General features: G+C 43.5%; 1 protein-coding gene across 3 annotated transcripts in view; it reads left to right on the top strand.

Moving 5' to 3' along the window:
* LOC116956393 (MARVEL domain-containing protein 3-like) overlaps positions 1 to 14,640 on the top strand; it is a 60,702-nt gene that overhangs the window by 19,130 nt on the left and 26,932 nt on the right. For 2 of the 3 annotated variants that reach the window (XM_032977984.2, XM_076064817.1), the window contains exon 3: positions 8,588 to 8,723. In XM_032977984.2, coding sequence (XP_032833875.2) covers positions 8,600 to 8,723 — 124 coding nt within the window. In that variant the 5' untranslated portion in view covers positions 8,588 to 8,599. The remainder of the gene's footprint in view (positions 1 to 8,587; positions 8,724 to 14,640) is intronic. The other variant, XM_076064816.1, reaches the window with a different exon arrangement.

Raw genomic sequence — 14,640 nt, 5'->3', positions numbered from 1 at the left:
TCACCCGATACCCTAGGGAGGTACAGCCTCCGGACCTGGCGGGACTCTCACGTCTACCGCTAACCTCCTTGATACCTAAGGAGGTACAACCTCCGGACTTGGCGGGACTCACACGTCTACCGCTATCCTAGTCCTCCGGCTAGGACCTAGGGGAGGCTATCTGACCCACCGCTGGCCCGGTGGGTCCTGACCACTGGGTATGCCGAGCCTTAGCCCTTAGAAGGGCTGAAAGGCTGGTCCAGGGTCCTAGCTAGGCTTCAGCCCAGTCTTCTATCTTCGTGCAGGGAGAGAACTCCCCGAGGTCCGTTGGGTCACCCGTCTTATACCCCTTCGTGGCCAGGTAGAACCAATCATACATTCCCACGTGGAACCGTCTGATTGGTTCGCACCAAACCCTGACCACGATCCGTTTCACCTCGACTGACCCCAACCGTTGTACCCAGGGGTAATGCTGCACTGCCCTGGTGGCAACGCAGGTTACGCAACAGCGCGTAGTTAACACCTCTACACTTGTATAAAAAAATGTCGCCATAGATATGGTATGTCAGAAAAATGTTTTTACCACCCTTTCCCATTCCGATGACGTACGTGTACATCATCAGTTTTTTTATTCTGATTCAATTACGATGAACCGGAAGAAAAAATTTAATAAAATATCTTCATTTCTACCGAGGCTCCTGCATGGCCATGTGGGGAGAGCATGTGGCACAGTTTGGCGCCAGCTATTGTAGAGTGTGGTCGTGTCGATACAGTTCTCTGCAGTGAATAACAATTTTCTTCAAAACAGCGGCGCCTCTCTAAAATAAAATTAATGCTGAGCCGCTTGCACAATCTGAGATTCACCAGTAAATGGGACCCACCCTACGACTTGCAGACATTGTCAGAATGGAAAAGGGTTACTTAATAGAGTACACATGAAAGATTTTGGAGTCAGTCATTGGACGCTAACGCTTGGGCCTCACCTGGTGTTTTACCATTCGCCGTGCAACGTAAAATATTTGAGAACGTCATGGCGAGGTACCGCGGTATGGGATTGGGTATCAATACATTGTACGTATGTATGTGTGTTGAATTTATTTCGCACCGTATGTAGCCACCCGTAATAATCGGAGGTGCAGGGAAAGGACAAAAATCTAAATGCAAAAATCAGTTGTCAAGAAATGAGTGTTCAATCGAAAATTTATGCCAGTCTTTGGGTCTCTGTGTCTATGTATGTATGTTGCACTTCTTTCACACTGTACATACCCAACTGTGCTACTTGGAGATGCGGGGGAAGGACGACAAACTATGGGTATCTGTGAGTCTTTGGGGCTCTGTGTGGTTAGCCTATGGGTCTATCTGCGAGTCTATGTATATCTGTTAAACTTCCCTCACACCGTATGTAGTCAATTGTCCTAATCAGAAGTGCGGGAGAAGGACAACAAACTAAACACAACAAGAAGCAGTTCTATAGGTCTCTATATGTGTTGTTGCATGGTTATATACATTCACTCAGACATGCAACAACACATATAGTTATCATTGACTCCCATTATAATTAGCTCCCCCACCTATCTCTAAACCTTTATAAACAGTCTGTCTCAGCAGATTTCCCCCTCTTTTTTCTCCTGATGGCGATTTCTTGTGTTGCGATCAAAATTTCGTGATATATTTTGTATTTTTATTAACTTTATTTTCATTTTAATTATTATTATATTTTTTTCTATCTACGTGACTTTACCGAAAGAACCATAGAATACTCAAATAGAGACCTGTATACTCCCATAGAGACCCATATACTCCCATATAAACTCATCTATAAAAGTCACTTTTTGTCTGTCAGTCTGTCTGTGTACACACACTTGTGACGCTTTTAGCTGACAAACTGTGGGTTTACATATAAAAAAAGTATAGCAGCCCAGCCCCAGCCTGCCTAGGTACTGCCACGGCCGGCTGCAAGGCCGGGGGCTCTCCACAGGACTAGGCCTCACCACGGAACTTGGTATAGTTAGTGGATACTATTATAGAGTCAATATATACTATTATAGAGTCGGTAAATACGACTATGGAGTCGGTAGATACTACTATAGAGTTAGTAGATACTACTATGATCAGTATAAACACCTGCACTGATAGCAGATACTGCTATCGAGTTAGTAGATACTACAATAGAGTAGATGGATACTATTTTAGAGTCGGTAGATACTACAGTAAGTAGATACTACTATAGTCAGTATATACCAATGTAGTGATAGTAGATACTACTACAGTCAGTATATACTACTGTTGTGCTAGTCGATGCTCATATAGATTTACTAGCTACCACTATAGTCAGTATATACTGCTATCAAGTTGGTAGATACTACTATAAAGTTAGTAGATACTACTATAGTCAGTACATACTAATGTAGTGATAAATGTGTTGCCTCCTAAGAGTACGTCTGCGACTTTGTTGAATCCACTACACTAATATAGAGTCGATCAATACTCCCGTAGAGTCGGTAGATACTGCTATAGAGTCAGTAGATAATACTAGAGTCAGTAGATACTACTAGAGATTCAGTAGATATTACTACGGTCAGTAGGTACTACTATAGAGTCAGTAGGTACTTCTGTAGAGTTAGTATATACTACTACATTCAGTAATTACTATTGGTCAGTAGATACTACTCTAGAGTCAGTACATATTACTGTAGCGTTAGTAGTTACTACTATAGTCAGTGGATACTACTATAGAGTTAGTAGTCACTGTTATACAGTCGGTAGATACTACTATAGAGTCAGTAGATAATACTAGAGTCGGGAGATACCACTATAGCCAGTATATACTGCTGCAGAGTCGGTTAATACGACTATGGAGTAAGTAGATACTGCTATATAGTCAACAGATACTATCACAGTTAGTAGATACCACTACGGTCAGTAAATACTGCTACAGTCAGTTGATACTACTATATAGTTAGTAAATACTATTTCCGAGTCAGTATGTACTACTGTAGAGTTAGTAGATACTACTATGGTTTGTTAATACTACTACAGTCAGTAGATACTACTATAGTGTCAATAGTTACTACTGTAGCGTTAGTAGGTACTTCTAAAGTTAGCAGATACTACTATATTGTCTGTAGATACTACTTTATAGTCAGTCGGCACTACTATAGAGCCGGTAGATGCTACTATAGAGTCGGTACATACTACCGTAGAGTCGGTAGATACGACTATAGATTCAGTAGATACTGCTGTAGAGTCAGCAGATACTGCTATAGAGTCTGCAAATACTACGTTAGAGTCAGTAGATACTGCTATAGAGTTAGTAATTACTACTATAGTCAGTGGATACTACTATAGAGTCAATAGATACTATAGATTCAGTAGATACTACTATAGTCATTATATACTACTGCAGTCAGTATTTACGAACATAGAGTTGGTTTATACTACTATAGAGTTGGCAGATACAACTATAGAGTCAGTAGATACTACTACAGTCAGTAGATACTACTACTACCAGTAGATACTGCTATGTAGTCAGTAGATACTACTATATAGTCAGTATATACTACTGTAGAGTTAGTAGTTACTACCATAGATTCGATAGATACTACTATTGAGTTGGTAGATACTACCGTAGAGTCAGTAGATACTATAGTCAGTAGATAATACTAGTCATTAGATACCACTATAGTCAGTATATACTGCTGCAGCGTCGGTAGATGCGACTATAGAGTCAGTAGATACTGCTATAGAGTCAGCAGATACTGCTATAGAGTCGGCAGATACTACTATAGTCAGCAGATACTACTATGGAGTTAGTAGTTACTACTATAATCAGTAGATACTAACATAGAGTCAATAGATACTACCATAATTCTAGTAGGTACTACTAGAATCATTAGATACTACTGCAGATTCAGTGGATACTTCTATAGAGTCAGCAGATACGACTATAGAGTTCGTAGTTGCTACTATAGAGTCGGTAGATACTACTGTAGGGTCAGTAGGTACTACTATGGTCAATAGCTACTACTACAGTCAGTAGATATTACTATACAGTCAATGGCTACTTTTGGGCTCAGTAGATACTACTGTAAGTCAGTGGATACAACATCAGAGTCAGTAGATACTACTACAGTAAGTAGCTACTACTATACAGTCAGTGGCTACTTCTGGGCTCAGTAGATACTACTGTATAGTCACTAGATACAACATCAGAGTCAGTAGATACTCCTACAGAGTCAGTAGAAACTACTATAGAGTCAGTAGATACTACTATAGAGTCAAGAGATGCTACTATAAATTCAGTATATACTAGTGTAGAGCCAGATACTACTGTAGAGTCAGATACTACTATAGAGTCACTAGATACTACTCACCCTATTGTATTTAGGGTGTGTAGGTATATATGCTTACGTGGGGGGGGGGGGGGTAAAAATATGTCTTGAGCGGGGTCGACATTTTTCGGAAACCTTTTACATCAACTATTCACCCTCCACTTTCTAGAACTTTTTGGACTTATGGAAGCTTCTTGTAACTTTGTTGATGGACAAATGGACAAACGGCATGCCGGACTTTCACAATAGCTTAGTATTTGTGTATGTATATGGTACGTTATAGATTTGAAGCTTTTGTGACTGCAAGGATCCATGCCCTTTGGTTCTATTCGGTAAAGTTACGAAGGTAAAAAAATAAAACAAAAATCACGACGTTTCGGCCACAACACAAGTGGCCTTCATTAGGTGAAGGGGACCATACTGTCCAGAGGACAGCGTTGGAGTGAAGACAGCCAAGCCCAGGTCGTGTCCTTTAAGCTGTGTGGGAGAAAACAAAAAAACGCTTTGACAAAGGAATTAGCATAAAATGCACGTAGAGGACCGGCACGGGGGGGGGGGGGGGGGGGGAGTTTCCAAATGTTGGTGTGAAGGGAAATAAGCTGCTGTGAAAGTTTGCGATACCACTACTTGAATAAATATACTGTACCATTGAAAATTAGTTTAATGTTTGGTATGATTTAGAACATCTTTCCAAAGATTGCTTAATTTGTAACCATCTTTTCGGTTGAAATTGTCTGTATTTGTAAATCTGAATTGCTTCGTGGACAAATCTCTGATAAAAACCCGTGGGTTTGCAGAGAACCTTGGTATCGGAGAAAACTATATCGTGATCACCCACAGCGTTGTAACAGTGACCAGCTACGGCAAAAGAATTCGGTCTGCCATGTTCCAAATCTGATTTGTGCTCGCGAATTCGGTCAGAGATGTCGTTTCGTCTCCCCGATATAGCAATCATCACAGGTGCAACTCAATTTGTAAACCCCGGGGTAATGTAAGTCAGGATTGACATCCTTCACGGATGGGATCAGGTCACGAATTTTGTGTACTGTATTGAACCGGACCAGGATCTTGTGTTTGTTTAGAATTTTGGAGATCTTTTTAGTAACACCTGCTATATAGGGTAGTGTGATGGTTTTGTTCGGAGTATCAAGTGGTTGTTTCTGTATGGAGGGAGAAACAGCTTGGCGGATGGTACGGTCAGAGTATCCGTTCCTCTTGAGGGCCAGATGTACATGTTTTAATTCACTGGTCAGGTGGTGTTGGTCCAAAATGCAATGAGCCCTGTGGTATAACGTTTTGATGAGAGAATTATTTTGAGACGGGTGGTGGTGGGAATCAGGTTTCAAGTAGAAATCTGTGTGGGTGGGTTTCTTGTAGACAGAATGTCCCAGTGAGCCATCAGGTCTCCTCTCAAACAGAACATCCAAGAATGGCAGCTTGCCATATTTCTCCACTTCCATGGTGAATTTAATGGCGGGATGTCTGGAATTGATGTGGTCTAGGAAAAGGTTCAAGGCTGGGAGGCCATGTGGCCAAATGACGAAAGTGTCATCTACATATCTCTTCCACAGGGAAGGTCTGAGGGTGGAAGTCTGGATGGCGTCTGATTCAAATTTCTCCATGAAAACATTGGCTATCACTGGTGACAAGGGAGAACCCAAGGGGGTACCCTCATTTTGTTTGTAGAAGGTGCCATTCCAAGTAAAATAGGTATTGGTAAGGCAGTGCTTAACCAGCGCAGGTGTATTGGGGTCCAGTCCATGTTGGACCAAATTTTTTATTATTTCAATGGTATCAGGTACTGGGACCTTGGTGAACAGAGAGACCACATCGAAGCTGACAAGGATATCGTCAGGGGACAGTACAACGTCTTTGACCATAGAGACCAATTGGGTTGAGTTAAGTACTGCTGAAGAGGTCTTGCTAGTGAAAGGCAGCAAGGTATCTGACAGAAAACGGGCTAGCTTGTAGGTAGGGGAGTTGATCGTGGATACGATGGGTCGTAGTGGGGTGCCTTCTTTATGAATCTTGGGAAGACCATAGAATCTAGCGGGTCTTGCAGCAGAAGGTTTTAGGGAGGGACGTTTAGTTGGTTCGATTAGGGAGGTCGAACTTGTGATGATCTTGTTGGCTTATATCGTTAGGCTATTAGTAGGGTAATTTTTAATTTTGAGTAACTTCCATCGTTGAGCAGGTTCTGGATTTTGTTGTTGTATGAATCTTTATCCATAATTACATTACCGTTGCCTTTGTCGGCTGAGAGGATGACTATATCATTTCTGTTTTTTTAAATTCGCGAGTTCAGAGCGTTCATTTTTGCTGATGTTGCTAATGGGTTTATTAGCATTCTTAAGAATAGTGGATATTTCAGCTCTCGCAACGTCTGCTTGGATGTGTCCTACGCCTTTGAGGGCTACATCGACCTGAGAGATTGTATCATCTACAGGTATATGTTTTGGGGTGACAGCAAAATTTAGTCCTCTAGCCAGTACTGTTTTCAGATTGTCCGAAATCGGGGTGCTACTCTGATTATTGACGATTTTGTTAACGTCTAGTTTTGTTATATGTGGGACTGGGTTCTCCTTTGATAGGTGGTTGAATTTAGAAATCAGGTTAGCTTTGCATTTGACTGATAGTGAATCAGCAGAAGAAGCAGTCATGTTGTCTATGTGGTTCCAATCAGAAGGTGACATTTTTTGTGTTAACATTAAATGAGCTTGTAGGAGAGTCCTGTCTAAAGTATCGAGTTCAAATCGGAGTAGCCTTATCCTCTCTGAGATTAAAGATAGGCTGGCCTTAAACAGAATCTGAATTCGAAACAGATTCTTGGATGTTCTGTTTAAGAGGAGACCCAATGGCTCATTGGGACATTCTGTCTACAGGAAACCCACCCACACAGATTCCTACTTGAAACCTGATTCCCACCACCACCCGACTCAAAATAATTCTCTCATCAAAACGTTATACCACAGGGCTCATTGCATTTCGGACCAACACCACCTGACCAGTGAATTAAAACATGTACATCTGGCCCTCAAGAGGAACGGATACTCTGACTGTACCATCCGCCAAGCTGTTTCTCCCTCCATACAGAAACAACCACTTGATACTCCGATCAAAACCATCACACTACCATGTATAACAGGCGTTACTAAAAAGATCTCCAAAATTCTAAACAAACACAAGATCCTGGTCCAGTTCAATACAGTACACAAAATCCGTGACCTGATCCCATCCGTGAAGGATGTCATGATGAAGGCCACTTGTGTTGTGGCCGAAACGTCGTGTTTTTTGTTATTTTATTTTTACCTACGTGACTTTACCGAATAGAACCAAAGAGTATGGATCCTTGCAGTCACGAAAGCTTAAAATCTAGAAAGGATGTCATTCCTGACTTACAGTACCCCGGGGTTTACAAATTGAGCTGCACCTGTGGTGATTGCTATATCGGGGAGACGAAACGACATGTCTCTGACCGAATTCGCGAGCACAAATCAGATTTGAAACACGGCAGAACGAATTCTTCTGCCGTAGCTGATCACTGTTACAACGCTGTGGGTGATCACGATATAGTTTTCTCCGATACCAAGGTTCTCTGCAACCCACGGGTTTTTATCAGAGATTTGTCCACGAGGCAATTCAAATTTACAAACACAGACAATTTCAACCGAGAAGATGGTTTCAAACTAAGCAATCATTGGAAAGATGTTCTAAATCGTACCAAACATTAAAATAATTTTCAATAGTACAGTATATTTATTCAAGTAGTGGTATCCCAAACTTTCACAGCAGCTTATTCCCCCCCCCCCCCCCCCCCCCGTGCCGGTCCTCTACGTGCATTTTATGCTAATTGCTTTGTCAAAGCGTTTTTTGTTTCCTCCCACACAGCTTAAAGGACGCGACCTGGGCTTGGCTGTCTTCACTCCAACGCTGTCCTCTGGACAGTATGGTCTCCTTCACCTGATGAAGGCCACTTATGTTGTGGCCAAAACGTCGTGATTTTTGTTGTTTTATTTTTTTAACTACGTGACTTTACCGAATAGAACCAAAGAGTATATGCTACATTTTTAAGATAAGTTTTTAAATATATTTTCCCCCCAGGCAACGCCGGGTACATCCCACTTGTAAACTTATATAGAGACCCATAGACTCACACATAAACCCATAGACTAACACAGAAAAACATCGAGTCACACAGACATCCACAGACTCACACAGAAACGTAAAGACTCCATGTAGACCCATAGGGATGCCTAGGCTGACCACTTTTCCATGAGCTGGATGCAGGGATGCCGGTCACAAGAGAGGACGACCCTCCCCACTACTGCAGTGATGCCAGTTGCCATGGGGCCATGGCAAGACACCCCAGCGCCAACTGCTGCACGAGGCTTCAGTACGTCTGCTCACCGCGTGGTGAGTGCCTTTTGGTAACCATTCCAGAATCGTCTCTGTCCTACTCCGTTCCTCCACCTTAATATTCGTCACTCCTCCCTCTTTTTCTTTCGCTGACCCACTCCCGCACTCATCCACCACCCACTGACTCATCCACTCATCAAGTCACTCACTCATCCATTCACTGACGCCAACATGAATACAAGTGTAGTGATTGTAGCATCACTATTGTGTACACAAACACACGTGTGACATCACTATGCGGGGGAGCGTCACGACCATGCCGGTTTACACACACACATGACGTCATCCCGGCTGGAGGCGGGAATGACGTCAGGGATGGTTCTGGACTCGGGAGGCCACGAGGGTGGTGTGAGGTCGTGGCACTCTGTGACCCCGGCTGGACACGTGACTGGACCCCAGTGGGGGCCGGGGGCCTAGGGGGCACCTCGGGGGGCACGTGGACAGCAGGAGGGCTTCGAGAGGGTTCTTGAAGGGAGGCGTGGCTGGGGCGGGGCCCGGGCACGCCGAGGCCCATATAAGCAGCCTCCTCACGAGGTTCAAGGCTGCCCGTATCAAGAACGAAGATGCATCGTGAAGACGCCAAGAAGAGTCAAGCCTCCAGTCAGCGGACCTGGCAGTAGCCCACCTGGCTTGGTCACGCTAGAGTATCTGAGAGTTAGAGAAGTGTGTGTTAGCTAGAGTAGGTCGGTGGTCACCACCCTATGTGTAATGTAAGAGTTAACTGTTGTGTTCATTAATAAATAAGTGTTGCCTCCGAAGAAGTTGTGTGCACTTTATTCGAATCCACTACCCAAGTTAGAAACTGCTGACTTGACCGTGACTATTTTATAAGAACATCGCAAGTACTGTGCACAGACCTGGTTGACTAGTTGGGCTGCCACAGTGGCTAGAAGATAGTATTTACCTCGTCTGGTATACAGGATGTCGTGGGTTCGATCCAGACCCTGACACCTGCTATATATTTGGAGTTTGCATGTCTCTCTCCCCATGGTGAGGAGATGTTAACTGCCTCGCCTGGTATACAGGAGTTCGTGGGTTCGATCCCAACCCTGATGCCTGCTGTATATTTGGAGTTTGCATGTCCTTCTCTCCCCGCGATTGCATGGATTTTCTACAGCTACTCCAATTTTACCTCTACATGTAGAATCCACATGAGTTTAGAGTATTTGGCTTCTCTGAATTTCCACATAAGCCACTTTGTTGAGCTATCGTTTGTGGCTAGGTCACTTAGAAAAAAGAGTTATACAGCTCAGTGGGCCTTACATGGTGAAATAAAATAATTTTTTATTAGTTTCTTTCTTATAATGGGAAAATATCATGGTGGTGCGAAGCAGCTCCACCACATCGTGTGCTTTTAGATGCGCTTCTGCGGTCATCTGGAATGCTCTTCCTTCCGATATTAGGAAGCCACTGGAGCTATGCACTTTTAAATCCAGATTGAAAACTGATTTCTTTATAACTCTTTCGATTAACACGGTTGGATACGTACGATGCGAAAGAAGTTTTACATAATACACTCACAAAGAGAGCCCCAGGAATTACACAAAGACCCATAGACTCACATAAAGACACGACTCACACAGAGACCCATATACTCTCATAGAGACACAGACTCATATAGAGAGACACAGAGAACCATTTACTCGAACAGATACCCAGAGACTCACACAGAGACACTGCATCAAATAGACTCACACATAGATGCATAGACTCGCATAGAGACACAGAAACTCCCATAGAGCCACGTCATCCCATAGACTCACAACAGAGATCCATAGATTCAAACTGAGACTCACAGAATCGCACAAAGACCCATAGAATCGCAAAGAGACCCATAGAAGCACACATTACCATCTTGGATTATCATACACCACCTCCAATAAGCACAGTTGGTTATGCATAGTGCAAAAGAAGTTAAACATTTATCAGCATTTATGCCTGATGACTGGAGCATGAACTATGTTATGCCATCAAGCACTCTCACTCACACACTTTTGAACATGGGGATAACGTGAAACAATTTAAAATATTATATTTCTATTTTACCAGGTAAATCTTTATAGCTCTTTCTCAGAAGCAACCTGGCCACAAATTGAAGTTCAACGAAGTGTCTTATCATGTGGAAATTCAGAGCTGCCAAAGACTCTAAACTCATGTTGATTCTAAATGTATAGGGAAGAAACAGAGGACCCCGAAAAAATCCACGAGACCACGGGGAGCGAGAGAGACATTCAAAACTACAAATATAGAGGTGTCAGGGTCGAGATCGAACCCACGACCTGCTAAATACCAGGCGAGGGAGGCAATATCTCGCCACATACTCCCCGTAGCTTTGTGCTTACGTCGGACATCGAATCCAGGCGTCTTCTTGCTGTTGAGTGTTGGCTGCTGCACAGGGATAGCTTCCGCTGGGGAAATGTACAAAGAATGTACAGTGTATGTTGAACTTCTTTTGCAACAATATGTAGCCAACCATGCAAATCGGAGGTGCGAGAAAAGACAATGAACTAAACACAAGTATTTATGAAGAAATTGGTTTTCAATTTAGTATAGTGTAGTGCATAGTGTAGTATAAAGTAGTGTGTAGTGGTGTATTGTACAGTGTACGTATATGTAGCACAATGGATTGTGATAAGTCCTCCCTCCCCCTTTTTCAATTTGTACTCGACAGTGCAGTGAAACCTGTAGGTCTGAGCACGGGAGTTAATTCTGCTCCAGAGCTGTCACAGGCAGAGATTCGGGTTTTGAGACCGGTCCAGGCCAAGACAAAGGCATGGGGGTGGGGTACCCCCTGTAAAGTCAGCTCAGTTGAACACCACAGGGCGCGGCAGGAGCAGAACAAGGCAGCGGCAGCAGTACCAGCACTGCCAGCACCGCCAGCACCGGTACCAGCAGCAGGAGCAGAACTGGCAGTGGCAGTGGTCCTGGCAGCATCAGTAACAACACTAGAAAAAGCGTGTGCACGTGTATGTGCAGAGTCTGTAATTGGTTGCGCTAATAAACCCAGTTGAAGTCACCATAATGAAGTGTTCCCTCTGTGCCGTGCAAGAGTCCGATTGAACAAATACATGTGTAGCCATCAGTCTGAAACCGAACTCAACAGTCTGAAAGTGCAACATGTTACTTCTTTCACACCGTACATAGCCAACCATGCTAATCGAAGGTGTGAGTGGAAGTACAGCAAACTAAACACAACACCAAACTCTTCTAAAGAAATTAGTTTTCATTCTAGATCAGCGGTCCCCAACCTTGTTGGCACTAGGGACCGGTTTTCGTGGAAGACATTTTTTTCACGGACCGGGAAGGGGGGGGGTCATTATTGGGTCTTTCCCCCTTTTCAAAGAAGCTATCCAGCGACGTTTGTTTTTTACTCATTTTGGCTAGGGTTAGCTTGTGGGCTTAACAAAACTGAGACACGTGCGCAGTTTGGGAAAGAGGCGCGGATGGAAGTGGTAAATAAAATAATTGCTCACTTCCTGCTGTGCGGCCTGGTTCCTAACAGGCCACGGACCAGTACCGGTTCACGGCCCGGGGGTTGGGGACCCCTGTTCTAGATTATTTAAAAGTGCATAGCTCCCATGGCTTCCTAATAATGAATAAATAGCAACCCCACTATTGTTGAAAAGCACTTTGGATTAAGGCGCTGGTATATAAATCTTTGAAAGATAAGATGATAACTAAAGGCAACTTCCACTATCAAACTTAATTTCATGGTAGGTGGCTAATTCTAGACTTCTCTTTATGCTCTCCTTTTGTCTTCCTTTTGAATTATTATGCAGTTCAGACTCTCCCTTTCTTCAACTCAAGACTTAAACCCCCATTTGTTTTCAAAGCTAAACATAAAGGGGTTTCCCGTCTGTGACACATCTGCATATATGGTTGCATTTAGACTAATTGCATTGCATTGTATGGATAATAATACATTTTACGTTAATGTACATTTGTAAAGTTGTGGATTTCATCTGTCGATCCCACGAAAGCGTCCATGAAGCAAAAGCAGAAAAAAACCTGCAGGGTACACGACCAGAACTAAAAAGTAAAGAGCAGTTTACCCACTCGCTCAGCCACCAACTTACCTACTAATCCACTCGGTCACCCATTCATGCACTCACTCGCCCACTTACACACCCAGCAACAACAACAACCGCCATTCGCCACGAAGTGGTAGTGAATTCAGCACTGCGCTTGTGCCAGGCTATATGATGCACCTTAGGGCCATGTGAAGTGTCGAACGCCTGCTGGTAGGTCATGGGACAGATCCAGGTTCTATGGGTTGACTGACTGAGATTACTGGCCGATGCACCACCTGTGTGCCTAACTGTTCCAACTTGCTGTGTTTTAGCCACCCGGTGCTCCACTTATTGTTGTGAGCGTTGTTCCTCTACCCTCTGTTGTTGCTGTAGGGCATCTGTCTCCAAATACCCAGTAGTGTCCTTCACGAGCCTCCTTTATCTAATCTTGACACCGATGGTACTAGTGAATGGCAAGTCCACTCGGCTCCATATTCTCGTACCACATCATTCCACCTCTTCTCTAACCCGTGTGGTATCCGTTTAGCCATCTCTATATGGCCAAACAGCAGCTGTTTGGGCATGTGGTGGCTGGGCATGCGGGCTACATGACCCAGCCAATGCAGCCTTGGCTGCCAGAGGTATTCGCAGATGCGACTCTGTCCAGATATTTCAAGGATTTGTGAGCTCCTCACACAATACAGTCTAGTTAAACCCAGGATGGATCAAAGGCAGGCTAACTTGAATGTTTTTAACCAGCGAATATGTTCTTTAGGGGGGTCCGCATTTCGCAAGCGTAGAGAAGAGAGAGCATGACTGTGGCTGAGAAGACCTGAAGCTTCGTGTGGAGTGATATACCAGGTAGCATCCATACGCCATTATGCAGCCAATGAATAGATAATGCTGCTCGACTGATTCGGAGTGAGACCTTTGCTGTCAAACCGGAGCTGGTCATAAGCACACTGCCCAAGAATAGGAAACTCCACTCTCTCCACAACTTCTCCATTACCGGTGGGGAATTGACAAGGTGGAGTGTTTGATGGCACAACATACCCAGGCAGATGTTCAGTTTTTGTGGGGATGATGGTATGATCCCACCTCCCATTGTATCCGTACCAGATGGAGATTCCTCTTGTACTGCCAAGGAAGGATTATCAAACTACGAGGTCAAAGATGATGTTAAATAATGTGGGAGCCAAAAAAGCATCCCTGTCACAACCTCAGGTGGACAGGGAATGGCTCAGACTCCTAGACACATAGCTTTGCCCGGGCCTGCCCACCATCATAAAGTTTTTAAATGGTTATGAGCAAAGTCAGGTATTTTAATGGTATCATAGGCTCATAATAAAGGTTTTTGGGTTAGATCGCGTTATTTATAAATGTGTCGTAACCCTCCACTACCCGACACGGCCAATCAGCAAAAAAGTGTCACGTTGACAAAAGACAAATAATTCACTACTTTAGCCCACCGGCGTGTTGAAGAGTGAATCCACAACATTTACAGTTTGAGTACGACGTTTCGCTGGTTTAAACATATAGCATCGGGCAATTCGCCAGAATGGTAAAGCCCTCGCTTGCTCCCGGTTTTATATAGAGCAGCAGGGTGACGTCATCATTTAACTCATATCAGGTGAAGTGATTAGAGGTGGAGGGGGGGTATTGTAATTATATAATCGATTAGTAATCAGTCAATGGTTATGATTAGTAATGAGTTGTAGATAAGTAATTAGTTGTAATTTGTGTTAATGATTATATGCTATGTTAGTAATCCGTTAATTAGTATGTGTTTCCCCTATAAGGAATTGTAATGTGCATTCATATTCTTAGCTCCCTCGGCAAAGCCACGCCAAAGGGAAACAACAAAACAACAAACATATATATTCTATTATTTTATTGCTTCCCCC

Source organism: Petromyzon marinus, unplaced genomic scaffold (genome assembly GCF_048934315.1).
Source record: "Petromyzon marinus isolate PM22_M1 ecotype Great Lakes invasive population unplaced genomic scaffold, UKy_Petmar_22M1.pri1.0 PM_Scaffold_77, whole genome shotgun sequence".
Taxonomy (NCBI): domain Eukaryota; kingdom Metazoa; phylum Chordata; class Hyperoartia; order Petromyzontiformes; family Petromyzontidae; genus Petromyzon; species Petromyzon marinus.
The sequence above is the reverse complement of the archived record's forward strand: the minus strand, read 5'-3'. Positions and strand labels throughout refer to the sequence as shown.